Source organism: Pristis pectinata, chromosome 5 (genome assembly GCF_009764475.1).
Source record: "Pristis pectinata isolate sPriPec2 chromosome 5, sPriPec2.1.pri, whole genome shotgun sequence".
In the NCBI taxonomy this organism is placed as follows: Eukaryota; Metazoa; Chordata; class Chondrichthyes; order Rhinopristiformes; family Pristidae; genus Pristis; species Pristis pectinata.
In genome coordinates, this window is record NC_067409.1 from 95,703,982 (window position 1) to 95,725,809 (window position 21,828).

At 38.8% G+C, this 21,828-nt stretch overlaps 1 protein-coding gene across 1 annotated transcript in view; it reads right to left on the minus strand.

Annotated features, from left to right (window-relative positions):
- Positions 1-21,828, minus strand: part of LOC127570997 (cadherin-12-like) — a 182,221-nt gene that overhangs the window by 80,517 nt on the left and 79,876 nt on the right. The window contains exons 5-6 of the mRNA XM_052016968.1: positions 11,199-11,386; positions 7,097-7,350 (exon numbers count right to left, since the gene is read on the minus strand). Coding sequence (XP_051872928.1) covers positions 7,097-7,350; positions 11,199-11,386 — 442 coding nt within the window. The remainder of the gene's footprint in view (positions 1-7,096; positions 7,351-11,198; positions 11,387-21,828) is intronic.

Here is a 21,828-nt window from a genome sequence, read left to right on the forward strand (position 1 = left end):
GAAAGAGAAGACTTCTCATATGGAAGATAACCAATCACAACACAGGAAGCAGGGTGCGAGGAAGAGTAGGCAAGGTAGCTGTGGGAGTCCGTGAGCTTGTAGTGAATTTTAGTCATTAGGCAATCTGCTGTCATGAATACTTAACATCAGTGGTGGGAAAGTTACTGGAGGAGATTCTGGGAGATAGGATCCATCTGCATTTGGAAAGGCAAGGATGATTCAGGACAGTCAGCAAAGCTTGTGCATGGGAAATTATGTCTCACAAATTTGACTGAGTTTTTTGAAGTGGTGACCAAGAGGATTGACAAGGGTAGGGTGGTAGATGTTGTTTACATGGACTTTAGCAAGGCTTTTGACAAAGGCCCACATGGTAAGCTGGTCCACAAGGTTAGATCACATGGGATCCAATACGAGCTAGCAAATTGGGTACAAAATTGGCTTGGTGGCAAGAGTCAGAGGGTGGTAGTGGAGAGTTATCTTTCAGATTGAAGGCCTGTGGCCAGCAGTGTGCTGTAGGGATCAGTGCTGGGTGCCCTCTTGTTTGTCACTTATATTGATGATTTGGATGAGGATGTAGGTAGCATGAATCATAGGCTTGTGGGTGACACCAAAACAGGTGGTGCAGTGAGCAGTGAAGAAGGTTGTCTAAGATTACAACAGGAGCTAGATCAACTAGCAAAGTAATGGGAGGTGAAATTTAACTTACTTATGTGCAAAGTCATGCATTTTAGGAAGTTAAACCAGGGCAGAACATACATAGTGAATGGGAGGGTCCTGGGACTCTTGTAGAACAGAGAGACCCAAGGGTACAAATGCATAGTTCCCTGAAAGTGGTGATACACTCAGGCAGGATGGTGAAGCATGCATATAGCATGCTATAGGAAGGATGTGATTAAGCTAGGGAGGGTGCAGAAAACATTCACAAACATGTTGCAGGGTCTAGAGAGCATGGGTTACAAGGAAAGACTGGATGGGTTGCAACTGATTTTCCCTGGAGAGATGTTTGCTGAGGGATGACCTTATCAAAATTTATAAAATCATGAGGGCCATAGATAAGGTGGGTGGTCACAATCTTTTCTCCCCCAGGGTAGGTGAGTGTAAAACTAAAGGACGTAGATTTAAGATGAGAGAGAAAAGATATAAAGGGGACCCAAGTGTGTTTGGTATATGGAACAAGTTCCCAGAGGAAGTGGTAGACGTGGATACAATTAAAATGTTTAAGACATTTGGACAGGCACATGGATAGGAAATGTTCAGAGGGATATGGACCAAACACAGGCAAATGAGACTAGCTCAGCTATGCACCTTGGTCATCATGGATGAGTTGGGCTGAAGAGCTTGTTTTCATGCATTATAACTCTATACTTCCATTTATAAAACCAAGAATCCTGTATGTTTTTTCAAACTGCTTTTTCAATCTATCGTACCACTTCCAACAATTTCAACAGTGAATACATATCTTAATCTATCTGTTCCTGCAACCATTTTAGAATGTTGCCTTTCACTTCATATTGCTTCTCCTCAATCTTCATGTCAGAAAATAACACTACTCTGTGCCAGGCATTTCTATGTCACGCAGCCTGTCTATATGCACTTGAAATCTATTCCTACCTTTTTCACAGATCACTATGCATTCAAGTTCCTGCTTTTATTCATCTGCCTCTATTTACATCTTCCACGACACATGAGCTACGATTAACAAGCTTCTACCACCCTCTCTCAGTCTGCATTAACAGCATTTGTGTCACTTGGATTCTCTTGATCTCCACCCTATCTCAGACATACCTTTTGTTCTCTCCGCCCTCCTGCAACTTTAAACATGCTTGTTTTCTCACTTTTTTCGACTTGAAAGTTTAACTCTGTTTCTCTGTCAACAGATGGTGCCCTATCTAGCATTTTCTGTGTTAATTTACGATTTCTAGCAAATGCAGATCTTTGTTTTTTGGATTTATTTTCATTAGTGGGTAATAAACACATGGAGATGAAGGGCCTCGACCTGAAACGTTGACAGTCTATTTTACTCCAAAGATGCTGCCTGACCTGCTGAGTTCCTCTGGAAGTTTGTTTGTTGCTCCAGATTTTGGCATCTGCAGTCTCTATGTCTCCAATAAACAGATGGACATGCTGGGTATTTCATTATGCTATGATTACTATACTCATGGTTTATATGATTACAGTTCAAGAATTAGATCTTTTGAATTTCTTTCTAACTTACAGTAGCCTTCAAACATACTTAACATGATATGATCTTTGAAGTTCATTTTCATTGTTCAGAGTTATTTCTTTGTTGGCTAGTAAAGATGCTTGTGGCAAGAATGATGATGGCTGTGCACTTGTAGAGCTTTTAGACATGCTAAGTAAAATATAAATGGATTTTAAAATATACTTCAACTAAACAGAATTCAAAACCTTCAGGAAAAATTGCACACATTAAACCTTGGCCAAGGTCCCATTAAAATATATTATAATGGATAGGTTGTGTGATTAATCTGTCACTATAATCCCAAAATGATCGTTGTAGATTAATTCAATATCATTTGAACAATTTGAGACTGAGAGTGGGGCAAGTAATCATTAATAGTGAAGACAATAAATTGGCAAAAAAACAGTATTTGAATGCTTATTTAACTGTTGTCGAGCTTTGTTAAATTATGATTGGAAATCACAGTGAGTTTATTCAGAAGCTGTTTTTGGAGATTAAAATAGTGTGGCAAAATGCAGAGGAGAAGAGGTTGCACATGACCTGTTTAAGGAAAAGTCAAGGGTGATAAAATCTTCTCTACTTGATGCTTGATAATTTTCTTATCCCAAATTAACCAATTTGAATAATTTCATCTTTTATGCCAAGCTTTCTCTAAATTCATATTACACCTTGAAATAACTAACGTACTTTGCATCTTTTACTAATTACTGTGTGGTTTATGGTAAAGAGCATGATTCTGTCTTGAGTCAAATTGTTCCAAGGTGTAGATTACATTTATTGCTTAGAATATAGAAAACAGAATACTACAGCACAGTACACGCCCTTCGGCCCACAATGTTGTGCCGACATTTTATCCTGCTCTAAGATCTATCTAACCCTTCCCTCCCACATAGCCCCCTATTTTTCTATCATTCATGTGGCTATCTAAGAGTCTCTAAAACGTCCCTAATCTATCTGCCCCCACAACCTCTGCCGGAAGTGCATTCCACGCACCCACCACTCTCTGTGTAAAAAGCTTACCTCTGACATCCCCTTTATACCTTTCTCCAATCACCTCAAAATTATGTCCCCTCGTGTTAACCATTGTCACACTGGGAAAAAGTCTCTGATTGTCCACTCGATCTATGCCTCTTATCATCTTGTACACCTCTATCAAGTCACCTCTCATCCTCCTTCTCTCCAAAGAGAAAAGCCCTAGCTCACTCAACCTATCATCATAAGACATGCTCTCCAATCCAGGCAACATCCTGGTAAATCTCCTCTGCACCCTCTCTAAAGCTTCCATGTCCTTTCTATAATGAGGCGACCAGAACTGAACACAATACTCCAAGTGTGGTCTGACCAGAGTTCTATAGAGCTGCAACATTACCTTGCGGCTCTTGAACTCAATACCCCGACTAATGAAGGCCAACACACCATACGCCTTTTTAACAACCCTATTGACCTGTGATCCTTTTTGTGGATCCTTGTTTTTCTGAAAGTCACTGCACAAATTTATCTGCATAACAATAGTATCACTGCTTCAAAAATTAATTCATTTCTTGAATATACTTTGGGATCTTTTCAAAACTTGATGAAGCGTTGCATAAGTGCAAGTTCTTAGTCTCAGGTAATGTTCTAAATAAAATGTATGCAAAAATCCAAACTGCTATACTGAGGGACAGGGGAAGGAGGGGAGAGAGGATTGCCTTTCTAACAAGGCTTAAAACTTAGCAAGTGTTTTTTTTTGTGCAGTCAAACATCATTCTTAAAATATCATTCATCACTTCCTCCCCTATCTCCTCTCATAGCAGTGATTTGTTGTTTGTCTTTTTTTTCCAGGGGCACTGGGAGACTTCCAGAATCTCACCACCTATAGTCTTTCTCTACTTATGACCCTTGGTATTGTAGATGTATCAGAGGTTATCCTTGACATCCTGTTTCTATTTGCTCCTCACACAATATCACTGCAACAGTGGTCAAAATCATTCTCATCTTTACTGGATCTTGCTGTGCATACATTGTTGTATTTCCTATAGCTTAAAGGAGACTATACATCAATCATCAAGTGTTTTAGGACATCCTAAAAGGAACATGAAAGGGGCTATATAAATTCAAGGGTGTATTATTATGTTTTTTTTTATTAACTATGTTCCCATAGCTGTATTGTAGTAAAACTAGTCAGTACTGTCAAGATTAACAACCAAAACACATTTATCTGGCGTGCATTTATCCACCCATGATCAATCTCCTGTTATTGACAAAGAAAATGAATATCACCAAGAACAAATGGATTTTATCTCAATTTTTTGTGCAGTCAAACATCATTTTTAAAATATCATTCATCACTTCCTCCTCTATCTCCTCTCATAGCAGTGATTTATTGTTTGTCTCCTTTCACCAGGGTCACTGGGAGACTTACTGCCAATCTCTATTTGTGACCCTTGGTATTGTAGGTACATCATGAGATTGCTGAAGAAATGTGCTTATCCTATCAAAAAGTCTGGAACTGTTTGGGTATCTAAAAAATAATATTCAAACCTGTTCGAGACTCTTCAATCGCTCATGAAACGTTGCAAAATGTTATTTATAAACTTAAAAATTAATTATTGTAAATTAAAGAAAAAAAGTTGCATTTACATCACTCTTATCATTCTTAAGACTCATTAAACTGCTTCACAACCAGTGAACTGTGAATTTTCTGTCCTTTGAACAAAAGTAACAACAAATGCAGGAACACCGAATGAACACCAGGTGAACTGAACAGACAGTTCTTACCTATCCTTACATTTCTTTTAATACCACCATGGATATTTTCCAATGTCCATCTAAATCACCAGAATAAATTGGCTTAATATGTTATCTTAAATGTTTTGTCTGAAAGAATTCTTGCAATATTACCTGTTCCCTGTATTTGAACATATTTGGTGGGCAGGCACGGTAGCATATGGGCAGGCATGGTAGTGTAGCAGTTAGCGTAACACTATTACAGCACCAGCGACCTGGGTTTAATTCCGACTACTGTCTGTAAGGAGTTTGTACGTTCTCCCTGTGACTGCGTGGGTTTCCTCCAGGTGCTCCGGTTTCCTCCCACATTCCAAAGACGTACGGGTTAGGAAGTTGTGAGCTTACTCTGTTGGCGCTGGAAGCGTGGCGACAATTGTGAGCTGCCCCCAGAGCACTCTACGCAAAGATGTATTTCGCTGTGTGTTTTGATGTACATGTGACTAATACAGATATCTTAATCTTGCTGTCACTCCTAGTTCTGCCCATATTTAAATTATGCACCATTTTCACTTCCATTTACTATACCATTGGGCCTGTGTGATGTTGGTTTCACAGATAACAGAGAATACTGAATCAGATTTAATGTTGGGATGGTTCAAAGGAATTGGTTATTTTTTCATTTTCGACTACTGTTCCCTGTGACAAATTGGTAAATTGGTAAATTGGTTTATTATTGTCACACGTACCGATGTACAGTGAAAAACTTTGTTTTGCATGCCATCCACACAGATCATTTCATTACAACAGTGCATTGAGGTAGTACAAGGGAAAACAATAACAGAATGTAGAATGAAGTGTTACAGTCACAGATAAAGTGCAGTGCGGGCAGACAATAAGGTGCAAGGCCATAATGAGGTAGATTGTGAGGTCAAGAGTCCATCTTATCATACTAGTGGACCATTCAGTAGTCTTATAACAGTGGGATAGAAGCTGTCCTTGAGCCTGCTGGTATGCACTTTCAGACTTTTGTATCTTCTGCTCAATAGGAGGGGGAAGAAGAGAGAGTGTCTAGGCTGGGTGGGGTCTTTGATTATGTTGGCTGCTTACCGAGGCAGCGAGAAGTGTAGATAATCTCCACCTGTCCAACCGAGATCAAGTACACAGCCAAACCAGACTTTGAAGTGCTTTGTTGCTTGATTCTACTTACATAGCTGAATTTTTCATTTGTTGAAGCAAATGGCAGCGGCTTAATTTAGTTAAGAATTCCTGGAATTTGGGAGGGAAAGTGACTAATTTCATGAAATGAAATGGTGTCTTGGGACTCTAAAAATGATGCTGCTGAGAATAATTTGTGAATAAAGCAGTCTGAGGCACATCTTTTATAATCGTACAGTTGACCCTACCAAAAGAAATTCAGAAAGTGTGCATTCTTATATTCGAGGACCTCCATGGCCTTCTCTTTCTCAGTCTGTTAACATTTCCAGCCATACAGCCCACAGAGATAGCTGCGGTACTTCTGATTACAGAATCATTCTGTTTCAATTCCTTCAACACAGGGCCATATGCTGTCAGCTGTCAAGACCCAATGCTCAATAATTTCCTTATTTTTCCTCAGATTCTCTATCTCTCATTCCTCATTTCAAAACCTCCTTGAAATGTACCTTTTTGATTAAGGTTTTTATCGTCTGCTTTAAGATCTCTATGTGTGGCTCAGAGCCAAATATTATTGATAATATTCTTACATATCACATTGGGACATTTTGCTACATCTACACTGCATATATAAAATGTACTTTTGTTTGTCATTCAAGTTTCAGTGCATTTCTTCCCAAGTCTTATAAGAACCTTGTCAAATACCCATCTTACATATGATCGTACAAATAAATCCTTTAAAGGGTGGTTCATCAGCACCAAAGCTCAATAATTAGACATTCCATTGATGGATATATCTAGTACATCTTTATTAACTTCACTACAGTTCCTGCATAATTCCTGAAACAACAGAGAAGCAAAATTTTCAATCCAAACACCACTGGAAAAAGATTTGAGTTTCGGTAACGTTACAGAAGCAACAGCATTTCAAAAGCACTTCATTTGTTGAAGAAACATTGGGGTGTAATGTTGTGAAAAAGGGCTATTTATGTGCAAGATTTCCTCTCAAAATCCAATGAAATATTTTCAGCCTACCTGACAGGGCTGTTGCTAACATCAGAATCCTGTGCAGTTACTGCTCCAATAATACTGCCCACGTTGGTATCTTCATAAACATCCATTATGTAGGAGGACCTGCTGAAAATGGGAGGTTCATCCACATCGAGAATGGTAATCTTAATGGTAGCCGTGTCTTTGAAAGGACCCATTGACAGGAAGCGATTATCTGGATGGGGATCCACAGCATCTACTTTGAAGATGTATGATTTTTTATTTTCATAGTCCAGTGGCTTTGGGAAAGAATGTATAAATGTCCATTAATTAATAAAGGAGTGGTATTAATAATGATATACAATCACATGAGCTATCAATAATGGAAATAAGATCATATAAAAATATCACAAAGGTTTGGAACAATTAAAATCATTTAATGGGCATTACATTTTTTTTATTTTCAGACCTATCTAATACTAAATAAAACCAAGTATTAAGTAAATAAAATGCACTGAAATACATGGTATTTAGAACAATGTGAAATAAATTAACCACAATTAATGGGGTTGAGCTGGTAACAGATAAATTTAGAAATACTGGGAATTCTTAAAGTATATTAAATACATTATATTGACATTGTTCCTCCAAAAGCCAAAACCTCAGCATGCAATTAAATAAATCTTGGCATCAAATGAGGAAAGAGACAGCATCAGTCTGAAAGATTTATTTTAATCCAGAGGTTTACTATTTTTACTGGAAGCATTCCACTTGAAATGGATTTGCGTGGCCCCGCCCCACCCCAACCTCCTAATTAGCACCATGACAACAAACCATTAGTAAGAGCTGTTTTGATTTTTAATTGCATTCCTTTTTTAATAGTACCAGAACCTGAACACCACTAGGAGGACCCTGTTTGTATATATCACCCTCAATCAAACACAAGGGAGAGTGGCAATCCGATGATCTGGGAGAGCTATTGAAACAATAAGGGGAAGATGTCCCATTTAAGAAAGATTGTAATTGGTATTGGTTTATTATTGTCACTTGGACCGAGGTACAGTGAAAAACTTGTCTTGCATACTGATTGTACAGGTCAATTCATTACACAGTGCAGTTATATTGAGTTAGTACAGATGGCATTGAGGTAGTACAGGTAAAAACAATAACAGTACAGAGTAAAGTGTCACAGCTACAGAGAAAGTGCAGTGCAAGGTCACAACAAGGTAAATTGTGAGGTCAGAATCCATCTCATCGTAAAAGGTAACCGTTCAATGGTCTTATCACAGTGGGATAGAAGCTTTCCTTCAGACTGGCAGTATGTGCCCTTAGGCTCCTGTATCTTCTACCTGATGGAAGAGGAGAGGAGAGAATGTCCCGGGTGGGAGGGGTCTTTGATTATGCCAGCTGCTTCACCAAGGCAGCGAGAGGTAAAGACAGAGTCCAAGGAGGGGAGGCTGGTTTCTGTGACACGCTGAGCTGTGTCCACAACCAGGTGAGACTATGTTGGACAAGATATGAACGGAAGACTGCAAATGACTACTCTATATCAGTCATTACAGAAGGGGAAAAGGGCAAATTATCATCAGTGAAAGCAGAGCAGAATATAAATCAAGTTATGAACTTAATTAAGATGGATTTAAAATAAAAGATAAAGGATAAAATAAGGGTCTTGAGACAGGCAAGTCTTCAGGATCTGATAGTTTCCAATTAAAGTAGATGAACATTCTAGAGTTAGGTAATGTGAGAAGACAAACCTAAAGAAGAATTCAAACATATTTCATAGACATGTGAACAAGAAAAGAGTTATAATCAGAGAGGTGGAGCCGATCATAAACAAAATATATTCAGGGAACTAGAGCACTTCATCCTTTACATCACTCTTCACCAAGGAAAGAGATGTTGCAGGATGTTCAGCCAAAGGTGTAGTTGAGATTCTGGAAGGACTAAAAATTGATTATTTAGGGGGAAGAGGGAAACACTGGAAAGGCTGGCTGCACTTAAAATGGATAAATCACCTGGTTCAGATACATTCCAGGTCACTGAGGGAATGCGGGGAAGAAAATATCTATGGGGTACAATGCAGATAATGGACTGGGACTAAGTGTATCAATAGTGAGATCACTGGAACCTAAAGGGTGACAAGTACTTCAGCAAGTGTGATCTAATCGAATATCATCAGCCTATGTTTGTGCAGAGGATTCTCTGACCAATCTAAATGTAGTTTTTGAAATGGTCACCGATGGGTAAAGTTACAGAATTCTGTGGATACTGTCTTTATCAGCCTGCTGGAGACACCTAACCATATTTTGTACAAGAGCTTATCAAAAAAAGTTCACAGATCACATAATATGGGCTGAGAGGTAGGAGAAAGAGACAATAGATAGAGAGATTGGTGGACTGGACCAAGCTGTGCTCATCAGACATCTACACTGGATCAGAGTTCCACCATTTAAATTAATGATCTGTTTCATGATCTCAGTTTGTTTGTAACCAGTTTACAGATGGCACTAAGTTAGAAGGAACGTAAACAGTGTCGATGGAAGTAGAATGTTTCAAGAGAGCACTGAGAGAGTTCGTGGATGAATAACACTGGGAGATAAGGCTCAATGTGGAGAAATGTGAGGCCATCTACTTTGGATTCAATAAAGACAAATGAGTAAATGTTACGGGGGCAAGCAAAAGTAATAAAGTCTCTGTGTACAATCACTAAAACAGCAAGCACACATGATCAAAATGGATGATAGTACATTGGCCTATATTTCATAGGGATTGAAATTCAAAGAAGAGTATGTTACGTTTTTGTTGTGCAAAGCTTTGGTCATACCTCAGATGGTACACAATATTCACTCCTAGGCACTGCATTGTAGGAAGTGGACTTCACAGGTTTATCAAAATGATACCAGACCTTAAAATGTTAAAAATATAAACTTGCTCTTTCTTTACTTGTTTTCAGATTGTTGAGTGGAAAGTTAATGGAGGACTTTAAAATGAGAATAGGCTCTGATAAGGCAAATACAGAGGGGAACAATTTTAAAATTGGAGCTAGATCATTTAGGAATAAAATCTGAAATCTGAAACTCATTCCCCCACGTGGGCGTAGATATTGGGGTCAATGGTAACTTTCAAAACTGAGTATATTGTTTTTTTATTAAATTATATCAGTGGACACAAAGCAAAGATGACTAAAAGTAGAGTCATAAATTAAGCATGATATTGTGGAATTGTGGAGCATTCAGAGTGCTAACTGACCTATTCTTATTCCACTCTGTGTGAGCTGTGGCAGAAATGACTGTTGAATTGAATTGAAAAACAACAATGATGAATTGTAGTTTACAATAAAAACAAAATGACTGAGCTGCTTGATGTTGCATAAACTAAAATTGCTGGTAACAGAACTATGTAAACTCATAACATTAACAGGATAAATTTGTAAATTGGTTTATTATTGTCCCATGTACCAAGGTACAGTGAAAACTTATCTTGCATACCATTCATACAGATCAATTCATTACAACAGTGCATTGGGGGTAAAACAAGGTAAAACAATAACAGAATGCAGAATAAAGTGTTGTTACAGAGAAAGTGCAGTGCAAGGTAGACAATAAGGTGCAAGGCCATAATGAGGTAGATTGTGAGGTCAAGAGTCCATCTTATCATACTAGGGAACTGTTCACTAGCCATATATGGTATACCAAATGATCATATACCATACACATTTTGTGGATTTGTGCACAAGTTTTAGACATAATGGTCGAATAGGTAAAAGCTAAGAGTGCATGTTTGAGTTTTAAGACATCAGTTTATCTGAGCAGATGTAGATGTTGAATCAAGAGGTAATTTGTGGCACAAAGTTTCAAAGCATTATCCTGAAAAGAAAGACAGTCACGATAGGCAGGGAGCAGAACAAGTGCATGAAGATCAACAGAGGGAAGGATGATGAAGAAGAAAAAGAACATCAAACCAATAAAGATGAGAGAAAACAAAAATCACAACCTTAATATTTGGTATGCAGTTGCAATTTCTGAAAGGAATTGTCAGCAGCGTGAAGTTATGTATTTGGCACAGACTGCAATACAGGCCTCATAAGGGATAGCTGCTTATTTGACTTTTTTTTACTGTATTCAAAATACTGTGCAGTTCTGACCTTTTTCAGGCTGATAACTCCTTCTTGCGTGGCCTTATCAGATGTAATGTCAAACACATTCAGCCCATCTCCAGGAACAATGCTGTAATCTATGTCAGCATTCGTTCCAATATCAGCATCATTGGCTTTTATTCTACCAATTAGCGAAGCAACGGGAGTTGATTCAGGAACCTTTAGGTGAAAGATATCTGTAAGAGGGATTCAGAGGTATAAGAAATATATATGAAAATGTGGTCTTAAGAGATAACACTGATATTTCTTTCTTTCAAATTTTAAGAGGAGCCAGTATAAATGAAGTTACAAGATAATAAAATATAATTACATATGGTATGGATCATCAGAAATAAACTATGAAACCTTTTAACAGTTGAAACCCTTAAATGTCATCCAACAGAATCTCTATTAACTGCTATGTAATGGGGGCATTTGAAAAACAAGTTAGACGTTCTCCAGCAATGTCTACATGTTCTAAGCTGGGAACTTGTATTATTACCATATTTTCTTGGTATTATTTCCATAAATATTTAATAGAGACATAGAGCATTTCAATTACAATACATGAATGGGACATATATTTGCATTGAATGCAATGAACAGCGCAATAGGTAACATTAATAAACTGTCAGCTCATGCAATAATACTTATCACTTCTAATGAACAAATTAATTGAACAACCTTATTTTGAAAGAGAGACATTTATTGTGAAAACAGCATACATCAAGGAGAAGAGCGAGTTAATTCTGGATAAGCTATTAGTTTTCCCATTATACTGAAGAAATCTGTATATGCTATTTTTCTCCTTTATGCAGCAACTTTGCCCCCTCATAACCACACAGGTCTCTCACTTTTCTCAGTTATTTTAAATGCTGTCAGATTGAATAACCTTGAATTTTATTAAATTTTGCACCACATTTATGTCCCTCTTTCATTTGGAGCAAGAGCTTGTCATTGCATGAAGAGAAAGAAAAAAATAAGATCCCAGAGCACCAGGGAGAATGCCTTGGGGTCACGTAAAGGCCAGACCAGGTGACGATGGTAGATTTCCTTCCCTGAAAGACATGAGTGAACCAGATGGGTTTTACAACAATCTAGTTGCTTCATTGTCACTATTTCTGACATCAGTGATTTATTCCAGATGTACTTTGTTAACTTAATTTAAATACTCCAGCTGCTGTTGGGATTCAAACTTACATCTCTAGTTCAGTAATCCAGACCTCTGGTGCTACTCCAGTTAGTTAACTCCGAAGGTACTATACCCCCATGGAGATCGAGTTACTAAAACAGAACTTACTAAAATGCAAATTTGAAATGTTATGGATTATTCACTTATTTCCTCTGACCACACTGGTGCTTCATTAGCAAGTGCTCTGGCTCTGCCTTGGTTATAAAATCCTATATCCCTCCATGGCCTCATCTCTATCTCTGTAACCTTTTACATAACTGTAATCCTCTAAGATTGCTTGAATCCTCTCACTATAGTTACTTGAACACTCTTAATTATATCCTGCCTACATAGAGTGTCTTTTGCCATACCTTCAGTTGTCTAGGACCTTAAACTCTGGAATTCCCTCTCTTATCCTTTGTGTGTCCTGTCATCCCGCAGAAACAGTACTTAAAATCTTCATCTTTGACCAAGCTCTAAATGATCTGTACCTCTATCTCCATATGTGGGTGAATGTCAAATTTTGTTTTACGATATTCCTATGAAATGCCTTCGGACATTTTATCATATAAAAGGTGTTATATCAGTTAAAAGTGTTGTTATTTCCAAGGCAACATGATTTGGCAATACTATTGTAGATGAGATGCACTGTGTCACTTAATTTGATGAGGGAGTAACATGTGCTTTTCTAACAAGGATACATCTATAAAAGGGTTATAGACTTAGCCAGCTCCGTCATGGGCACAACCACCACCATCGGAGGCATCTTCAAGAGGTAGTGCCTAAAGAAGGCGACATCCATCACTAAGGACCTCACCATCTGGGACATGCCCTCTTTTCATTACTACCATCGAGGAGGAGGTACAGGAGCCTGAAGACCTACACTCAATGATTCAGGAACAGCTTCTTTCCCTCCGCCATCAGATTTCTGAATGGTCCATGAACCCATGAACACTACCTCGTCAATCCTTTTTTTTGCGTTATTTATTTATTCTGTAACTTATAGTAATTTTATGTCCTTGTACTGTACTGCTGCTGCAAAACAACAAATTTCACGTCATAAAAGTCAATGATGATAAATCCGATTCTAAAATACAGTCATTTTCTAAGTTCTGCAAAACTAAAAAATGGATACTCTATAAATTCCAATGTCCTTGTCATGTTTCTTAGCATGGATGAAACTGTTCTGCAACTCTACAAAGTCTCATCAATGTGAAGAAGCTTGGTGAGCAGTGACTAATCATTTTTATGTGCATACAGCAAATTTTTCAGAAATCATATTAGGATGATTTGAAACTTGTGTTACTTAAAATAGGATATAAAGCAAACTTCGACATCCTCTATAAGAATAGTAAAATAAGATACACCCTTGGAGGATTTTAAAGCTTGTAAGTTTTATCTTTGAAATCTCCAAAGCAGCATTGAAGTATTAGGATGCCTTTGTGCTGCAAATCTGATTTTAGGGAGCAGCTTAATGCTGTTGTTTTATCTTCTCGACAATATCACCTGACACAGTAATCCATTAGATGCTGGGCAGAGGAGTATCTGGCAGACCCAGTGGCCAGCCCACAAGCCACTAAAAATCTCTAATCAGCTATCACAAGGGAAATCAGCACAAATGCAGCTGGGAAAGCATACAAGCTGTTCTCCTTATCATCAACTGCACCATCATAAAGCAAAACTAACATAAAAACTAACTGGTGAGCATTGGCCCAGGTATTAACAATTGGGTGAATCATAAGCCAAGTGTGATTATTCAGCTCATGGCTTCCAAGAGCATAAAGCTGATGTTAATACCTGTGTGGGCTGTCGTACAGAAAGAGTCACTAATCATGCTGCTGCAAACTTGTACTATATCATGAAAACCGGCCTTCAACAGTAAAGTTCCTGAACATGGCACATTACAGCAAGAACCAACCAAAGAGAATCAGCTGTAATATTATTAAACTGTATGATAAATTTCACAACAGCATATGATGGTATGGATATATAACAATATATGAGGCTGAATAACCTTCATAACCCATAGCTGACAGAAGCTTTTTGGAATATGAACCAATTAAGGAATACAACTGTGATGGTTGGACCTTGGGACAAAAGATATATGTTTCTTTATGGGCCAATTGAGATAAATGGACAGCAGCTTATGAAAGTAAATTTCCCAAGACTCTTTATAAACAACAATAGACCTCAAGTAGTATTACATTAGATGGTAAATAACACAGTGAAAACAAGTTTAAAGAAATAGTACATCAAGATGAAGCAGGCCCAGACCTCATGCTCAATTGGATGTGCTGATGAGGGTAATACGGAGACAATGATGAGGGTAATATGGAGGCAATGTACTGTGCACAAAATAGAAGAGTACTTATGCTTCAGATAAATCAAAAAACCCATCCATAATGGTTGGTGCTGCTCCCCACATCGCTCTTGGATTGTGGCACAGTGAATAGCCTGTCCTCTGTGGCTCCAGAGGGACAGAATTTACACTACAATCTCATGTTTTATCAACAGGTCTATAATGGGGTCAGTCTTGGTGAAGACTGTGTCAAACAAGACTGCATCATTGTCCCGACACACTTTTCAAACCCTCTCTGTGCAAATGTTGCACTCTACAAACTTCCCACATGAATGGACCTAATCTTAAGAGCTAATTGAAGAGCTATTCAATCTACGTGATATGAATTAAGGTCACTTTAACCTCAGTGATCAAATTAAAGTATGCACATTTGGAGGCTGAGCTCCAAGCCATTGTTGACTCATTTACTGAAACATACGAGACGATGGGGCCTTACCCTCAGCAGTGGCAAAACCAAAGTCTTCTACCAACCTGTCCCACTGTACCATACATCCCTTCCAATAATAAAGGTTTACAGCAAGATCGTTGAAAACCTGGACCACTTCTAATATTTCAGGAGACACCTCTTAGCAAAGATGAACATAAATAATAAAATTCATTACGGCCTTCAATGCCCCAGTATCGTCTTTGGTCAATTAAGGAAAAGGATATTTGAAGATCAAGATCTCAGGACTGGCAGGAAACTTATGGTCTTCCAGGAAAAATGATCCTTGTCCTACCCCATGCTTCTGAGACATGGTCTACCTATAGTAGGCACCTCAAAGCACTGGAAAGATGCCATCTACCACTGTTGTTGGTAAAATCTCAGATGGCAATGAGGAGTGAGATGCATTGGCAACAATCTCGCACTCAGCGTCAGCAAGGCCAAGGAATTGATTGTGGACTTCAGTAAGGGGTAGTTGGGAGAACACACACCAGTCTTCATTGAGGGGTCAGCAGTGGAAAGGGTGAACACCTTCAAGTTCCTGGGCATCAACGTTTTGGATAATGGGCACAACCCTCCCCACCATCAAGGACATCTTCAAGAGGCGGTGCCTCAAGAAGCAGCATCCATCACGAAGGACCCACACCATCCGGGACGTGCCTTCTTCACGTTACTACCATCGGGGAGGAGGTATAGGAGCCTGAAGACCCACACCCAGTGATTTAGGAACAGCTTCTTCCCCTCCGCCATCAGATTTCTGAACGGTCCATGAACCCATGAACACTACTTCATTATTCCTTTTTTTGCACTATTTATTTATTTTGTAATTTATAGTAATTTTATGTATTTTCACTGTACTGCTGCCACAAAACAACAAATTTCATGACATATGTCAGTGATAATAAATCTGATTGTGATGCTATCTCTACAATATTCTCAAAATTCCCCAGAAAGAAAAGCAAACCTATGTCAGTGTCCTTTCCCTGACCACCAACTCTAGCATCGAGGTCTTAAATAAACTGTCAGCTCCATTGAGCAGGCCACATCATTCATGTGCCCAATACCAGATTCCCAAAACTGACAGTCTGTTCTGAGCCCTGTCACAGGTCGAGGTTACTGGTGAGCAGAGGAAATGAGTCAAGGATGTGCTCAATTCCTCTTGAAAATTGCAACATACACTCTGACTCCTGGGGATCCCTGATCCATGACTGTTCAAAGTGGAGAAGGAGCATTCAGACAGTTGTTGAGAACCAGTGAGTGTTCACAAGACCTGTGTAAATGGCTGAAGGAGTGCACCACCTCACAAACAACCCACTTGGCTGCCCCATCAGTCATGTCCTGCTCCATCTGTGGAAGAGTCTGTGGGTCTCATGCTGGCCTCATTAGTCACCTCGGGACCCAAAAGAATGTGGAAACTCTGATTTTGAGAGACTATATCCTTGATCCTGAGAGACTTATGATCCAGATATTGAACCATACCATTTTGTTGCATTAAAGTAGCACTGTGAGTCTTCCTAATATTGCTTGTAAAATTTGTATAAAGGGTGAGAACTTCAGTAGTGAGGTTCACAGACAGCATTGTTGAGCTTCACTGTGTAACACTGCACTGAAACTATCATTGTTATTTATGAACAATATTTTCTAAGTTCTCTCATATGTCAAAATGTAACTGAGCTGGTGCAGAGTGGAACCAGTTCTTAAAGGGACATCCACAACACCAGCGACACATTCCCAGTTACAGTGGACTGTTGCTACTGAATAAATAAATGTTGAACTGATGAGGAGGGGTATGGGGGATTCTGGGAAAGTAATCCCGCTGTGGAGCACCACCCACAAGAGATGTGTCCTTTGACCAAGGGGGGCACTCTAACACTGAAGGGCTGCTGTTGTCACACCCTGCAGGAATTTTCCAGGGAGGTCTCTGTAACACCACCAGCACATTCTATGAATACTTGAACTTTGGTGGAAATGTACACTGCAAGCACAGGCCTGGGTCCATTCTGCTTGCTCCTGTGGTTTTAAGTAACGATATGAGAAAACTATTGCTTGTTGTTTACTTTTCTCTTTTGTTCCCAACTAGCTATTGCATTAAAATAAATTTTATTCATGTACACATGAATATAAAAATAAATGAATAATAAACACAGTTTTTGACTCAGTATTTCTTTGAAGTTCAAAAGAAGATTGACAGCATTTTGTATAGGATTGGACCTGGCTGTTGGTTATTAAAAGTCCAATGTATTTAGTTAGTGGCCCTAATGATTGATATTCCCAAAATATTCTGCCAGCTACATGTTACGAGGTTATTCAGGCAATTATATTGTTGCACATCATGTCATCGCACGTTACAGTAAAACACCATCCATCTATTTGGAAATCCTAATGGTTTGTCATCCCATGCTCCCTTAAAACTTACTCGGCCTGGAGTTTTCTGGAAAACTCATTATAATATTGTATGTGAATTTAAAGTACGTTTGGTCTTAATAGGAATAACATGCAAAGAAATCAACAAAATCTAACAGTCCAACACCATAAAAATCCTGAGCACATCAGATTAACAAAGTTGTACTGCATTGTAATATTTATCATACAGCTTCATTTCATGGTGAAATTATTTTCTTTAAAAATGGAGTTTGGATGACCTTCTTAATTCAGAAATAACTTGCAAGCTGATATCATGGACATCAGGAGCAGCAAACTGGAATAATCCAGGAGTTAGGAAGCTGTGCTTGACATAATCCTGATCTCCATGGGAAAAGCATTCAGGGCATGAGGTTGCAAGTAGTCAAATTTCAGTAAGGACTACAAATGCAGATTTGGTGTTAGCCCTTTAAATAGCAGTGCTTGAGGAGAAACTATTGGTGAAACCCAATTGATCTACAAATAATTAAGAACTGTGATTTTTCAGTCCAACAAGACTGCAGAAATCTCACTGCAAGTAAAAATAGTGCATTTTGCACACTGTTGACATCATTTGGGGAAAGAGTTTTACAAGAAAAAGATGTGCTATTGGCAAGAAGAAGAAAAAAAATCGCATTAGAGAAAGACAGATATCTCAAAGAACACAAAGACGTCAGAAATATGGGCAACATTGCCTGCTAAAGAACAAGTCCATTTTAAACAGCACAACATCCTTTTTCTTCCCTCTCCTCAGTTTTACAAAGGTATTTCTGGACCTAAATCTTAAAGCAAGTTCACCTGAAGCAAGTCTTTACATTACATGACCATCATAAATAAAACAAAATGATGGTACAGAATGGGACCATTTGCTCCATCATATCCATAATCAACTCAAATGCTATTAAGACTACTTCCACTTTCCAGTACTTGATCTGAAGCCTTGCAGGAAAGTAATCATTCAGTTTTTTTTTTGCTAATGTTTGTACTTCAAGCAGCAAAATGTAGACCACTACCAATTTTCAGGTGGAAAAATATACCTCCATTCCTCTCAAGTCATTCTTCTTGTCTATGCCTTTCTCCTGTTATTGACTTTTCTACTGAAGAAAATAGGACCTTACTATTCAGCCTTCTGTTAAATCTCTCCTCACCCTCCTAGTTCACCTAGGTCTGATCACTCAGAATTAAACTACTCCATTCCAGGCAAAGTCATTATAAATGTTTGCCAGTGCTATCGTCTCCTTTCTGGAGTATAAGCTCTAACATTATTTGCCAGTCAACCTACACAACCATTCTAATTCTCTGCCTTTTATTCTTGCAGGTTCATGATTAAAGGCAATTGAGTTCAACAATTTCTTAAAGCCATACCACCGTTTAGTTACCTTCTTAAAGTGGTATAACTACCTGGATACAAAACTGGTATCATTCTAAGATCACCTCATCCTCACATTGTGTTAAAACAGCTTGAGAGGTAACTTCTGAAGACAGAGAAACATTTTGTAAAATGTTGCGAGTTCCAGGAAACCATTCTTATAAAAACAGTCACTATCAAAAAAAATCAGTAACACTTGAAGAAAGTGCTTCTCGTGATTTGTGGACAAATGGGGGAGAGAAAAGGTGCCCGTAAGTAAGGAAGTAAAATTAAGGTAAAAAAATCTCCCAGTGCACAGAACTAACGTGAAAATAGGTATGTTATTAAAGGGACTTAAATAAGATTTGTAACTATTCAAATGAAACATTGGACAGTTGAGAGCAGTGTTCTGAAATAGAAGCAATATCTTTAAAAATATGTTTAACCATTGTCTTCTTGCAGGATCTTTCCACCAGAAGATTTTCAGGAGATTTCCAGGAGGACAGAGAAATCACTTCATTGATGTTCTCCAAGAAAAAGTGGGAATCCTGAGCCAATGGCCAATCAAATGGAGAAGGAGCAATAAACAATCTGCTGGAGGAACTCAGCGGGTCAGTCAGCATCTGTGGGAGAAAGGAATTGTCGATGTTTCGGGATAAGGCCCTGCATCAGGACATGCACCTAGAGGACTTGCATCCTCCAGATTCCAGCATCAGCAGTCTCTTGTGTCTCCAGTGGAAAATGAGCACTGACCAGCAAGTCACCGATCATCTTGAGTTTCCATGACAGAAGCACACAGAGTGATGGAAGGTACCCAACAAACAAAGGAATCTCCTGTCCCACACTGGGCTCATCAACTACCTCAGAATCCACAAAACTAGAGTATAGAGGAAAAAAATCCTTGATCCTGAAGCACCACCTAAGGAAACAAATGCTCCATGCAGTGGGATGAGGCAAGAGAGCTCAAGGAAGGTGATACAACAGGTTCCCTTACCTGCCTGCATTATTGCTGTCCAATTGGCACGGTCGAGCATTGGCCCATTGGACGAATACTGGCTAAGAGATGGTATTCCAAATGTATTACTGAAGAAGCTGCTGGACTATTGACCTGAAGAAAAGTGTTCAAATCCCACTAGGGGAGCTGGGGAATTTAAATTCAATTACTTAAATAAATCTGCCATAAAAAGGCAGCGTCAGTATCAGTGAATATGACAGTACCAGATTGTCATAAAAACCCATCTGGTTCACTCAGGATGCTTGTGAAAGGAAAACTGCAATCCTTTCCTTGTTTAATCTGCATGTAACTCCAGACTCATATATTCTGTGTTTGACTCCTGATTGTCTTGAAGGGCTAACCAAGCCACTTGGTTCATCGGCAATCAAGTTTGGGCAATATATGCTGGACGGAGCCAGCAATACCTGTAACTTATGTATGAAGAAGAGAGTGAAGGAAACAGTCACATTTTAGTTAGCTGCCATTTAAAAAGTACTAAAATTAGATATATAATTTCCCAAAAAGAAGGATGAGTAAGAATTACATGTGCATAGAACATAGAACAGTACAGCGCAGGAACAGGCCCTTCAGCCCTTCATGTCTCTGCCGAACACAAGGCCAAATGAAACTAATCCCATCTGCCTGCACATGATTCATATCCCTTCATGTTCATAATACATCTGTCAAATGCCACTTACATGTCTGCTTCCACTACCACCCCTGGAAGAGTATTCCAAGCATCTACCGTTCTTTGTGTTGAAAAAAACTTGCCCCGCACATCTCCCTGAAACTTTCCCCCCATCACCTTAAATCTACGCCCTCAAGTATTTGACATAACTACCCTGGGAAAGAGACCTTTACTATCTACCCTATCTATGCCTCTCATAACTTTATAAACTTCCATCAGGTCTTCCCTCAGTCTCTGACGCTCCAAAGAAAAGGATCCAAGTCTGTCCAACCTCTCCTATTGCTAATACAAAATTAATACAAGAAATATCCATTGTAATTGTCTGGACATCCTATGTGTTTTTGATCCATTAACAGATCATTGAGCTATAGAGGGTTATAACATAAAATGACCCATTGGGTTGTTTTGGTACAACAAGCTCAGACTAGCTCAACTTGCTGCTGCTTGTTTGTCCTCTAATACTTATCCACATACTTATCCACCTTTTCCTTTGAAAGGTCGAACGATCATTGCCTCAACTAATCTCTCTGGCAAACCAATCCATGCTCAACGACTTCCAAGATATTCCTGCTGGACCTCTCTCCTACCTTTTCTTGTCATTATCTTTGGGTCTGACATGAATGACTCCTGATTTAAAGGAAATAATCTTTCCTTATTCAATCTAGCATCATTTTAAAATCCACTATTAGAAAGCTCTCCTTATCCCACAGGAAATAATTCCAGTACTTCAAACTTCTCATAAGTATAATTCCTTATGCATGGTATCATAAAGGTTGCCAGCTGAAGAGTTATTTATCTGTCATTGTAACAGAAAACACCAAACTTTTCCAGTAGAAAAGTTAACAGTTGTTACTGGCAGCTGTCTATTCTCTGTTTACTTTGCTAATTGTTATGTTTTTAAATCCTATGTAACTTTACAGGGTGAAAACACTTGAGAAAGGATAGTGCCTAACAAAGCAGCTCATTAACAGGACAGAATAAAAAGCAGGATAAACAAGCTTCAAATCCTGGGCCTCTGTACCTCCCTCTGCAACTGGATCCTCAACTTCCTCATCGGGAGACCACAGTCAGTGCAGATCGGCAATAACATCTCCTTGCTGACTATCACACAGGCGCATCTCAAGGATGCATGCTTAGCCCCCTGCTCTACTCTCTCTACATTCATGACTGAGTGGCTGAGCACAGCTCAAGCACCATCTATAAATTTGCCGATGACACCACTGTTGTTGGTAGGATCTCAGATGGTGATGAGGAG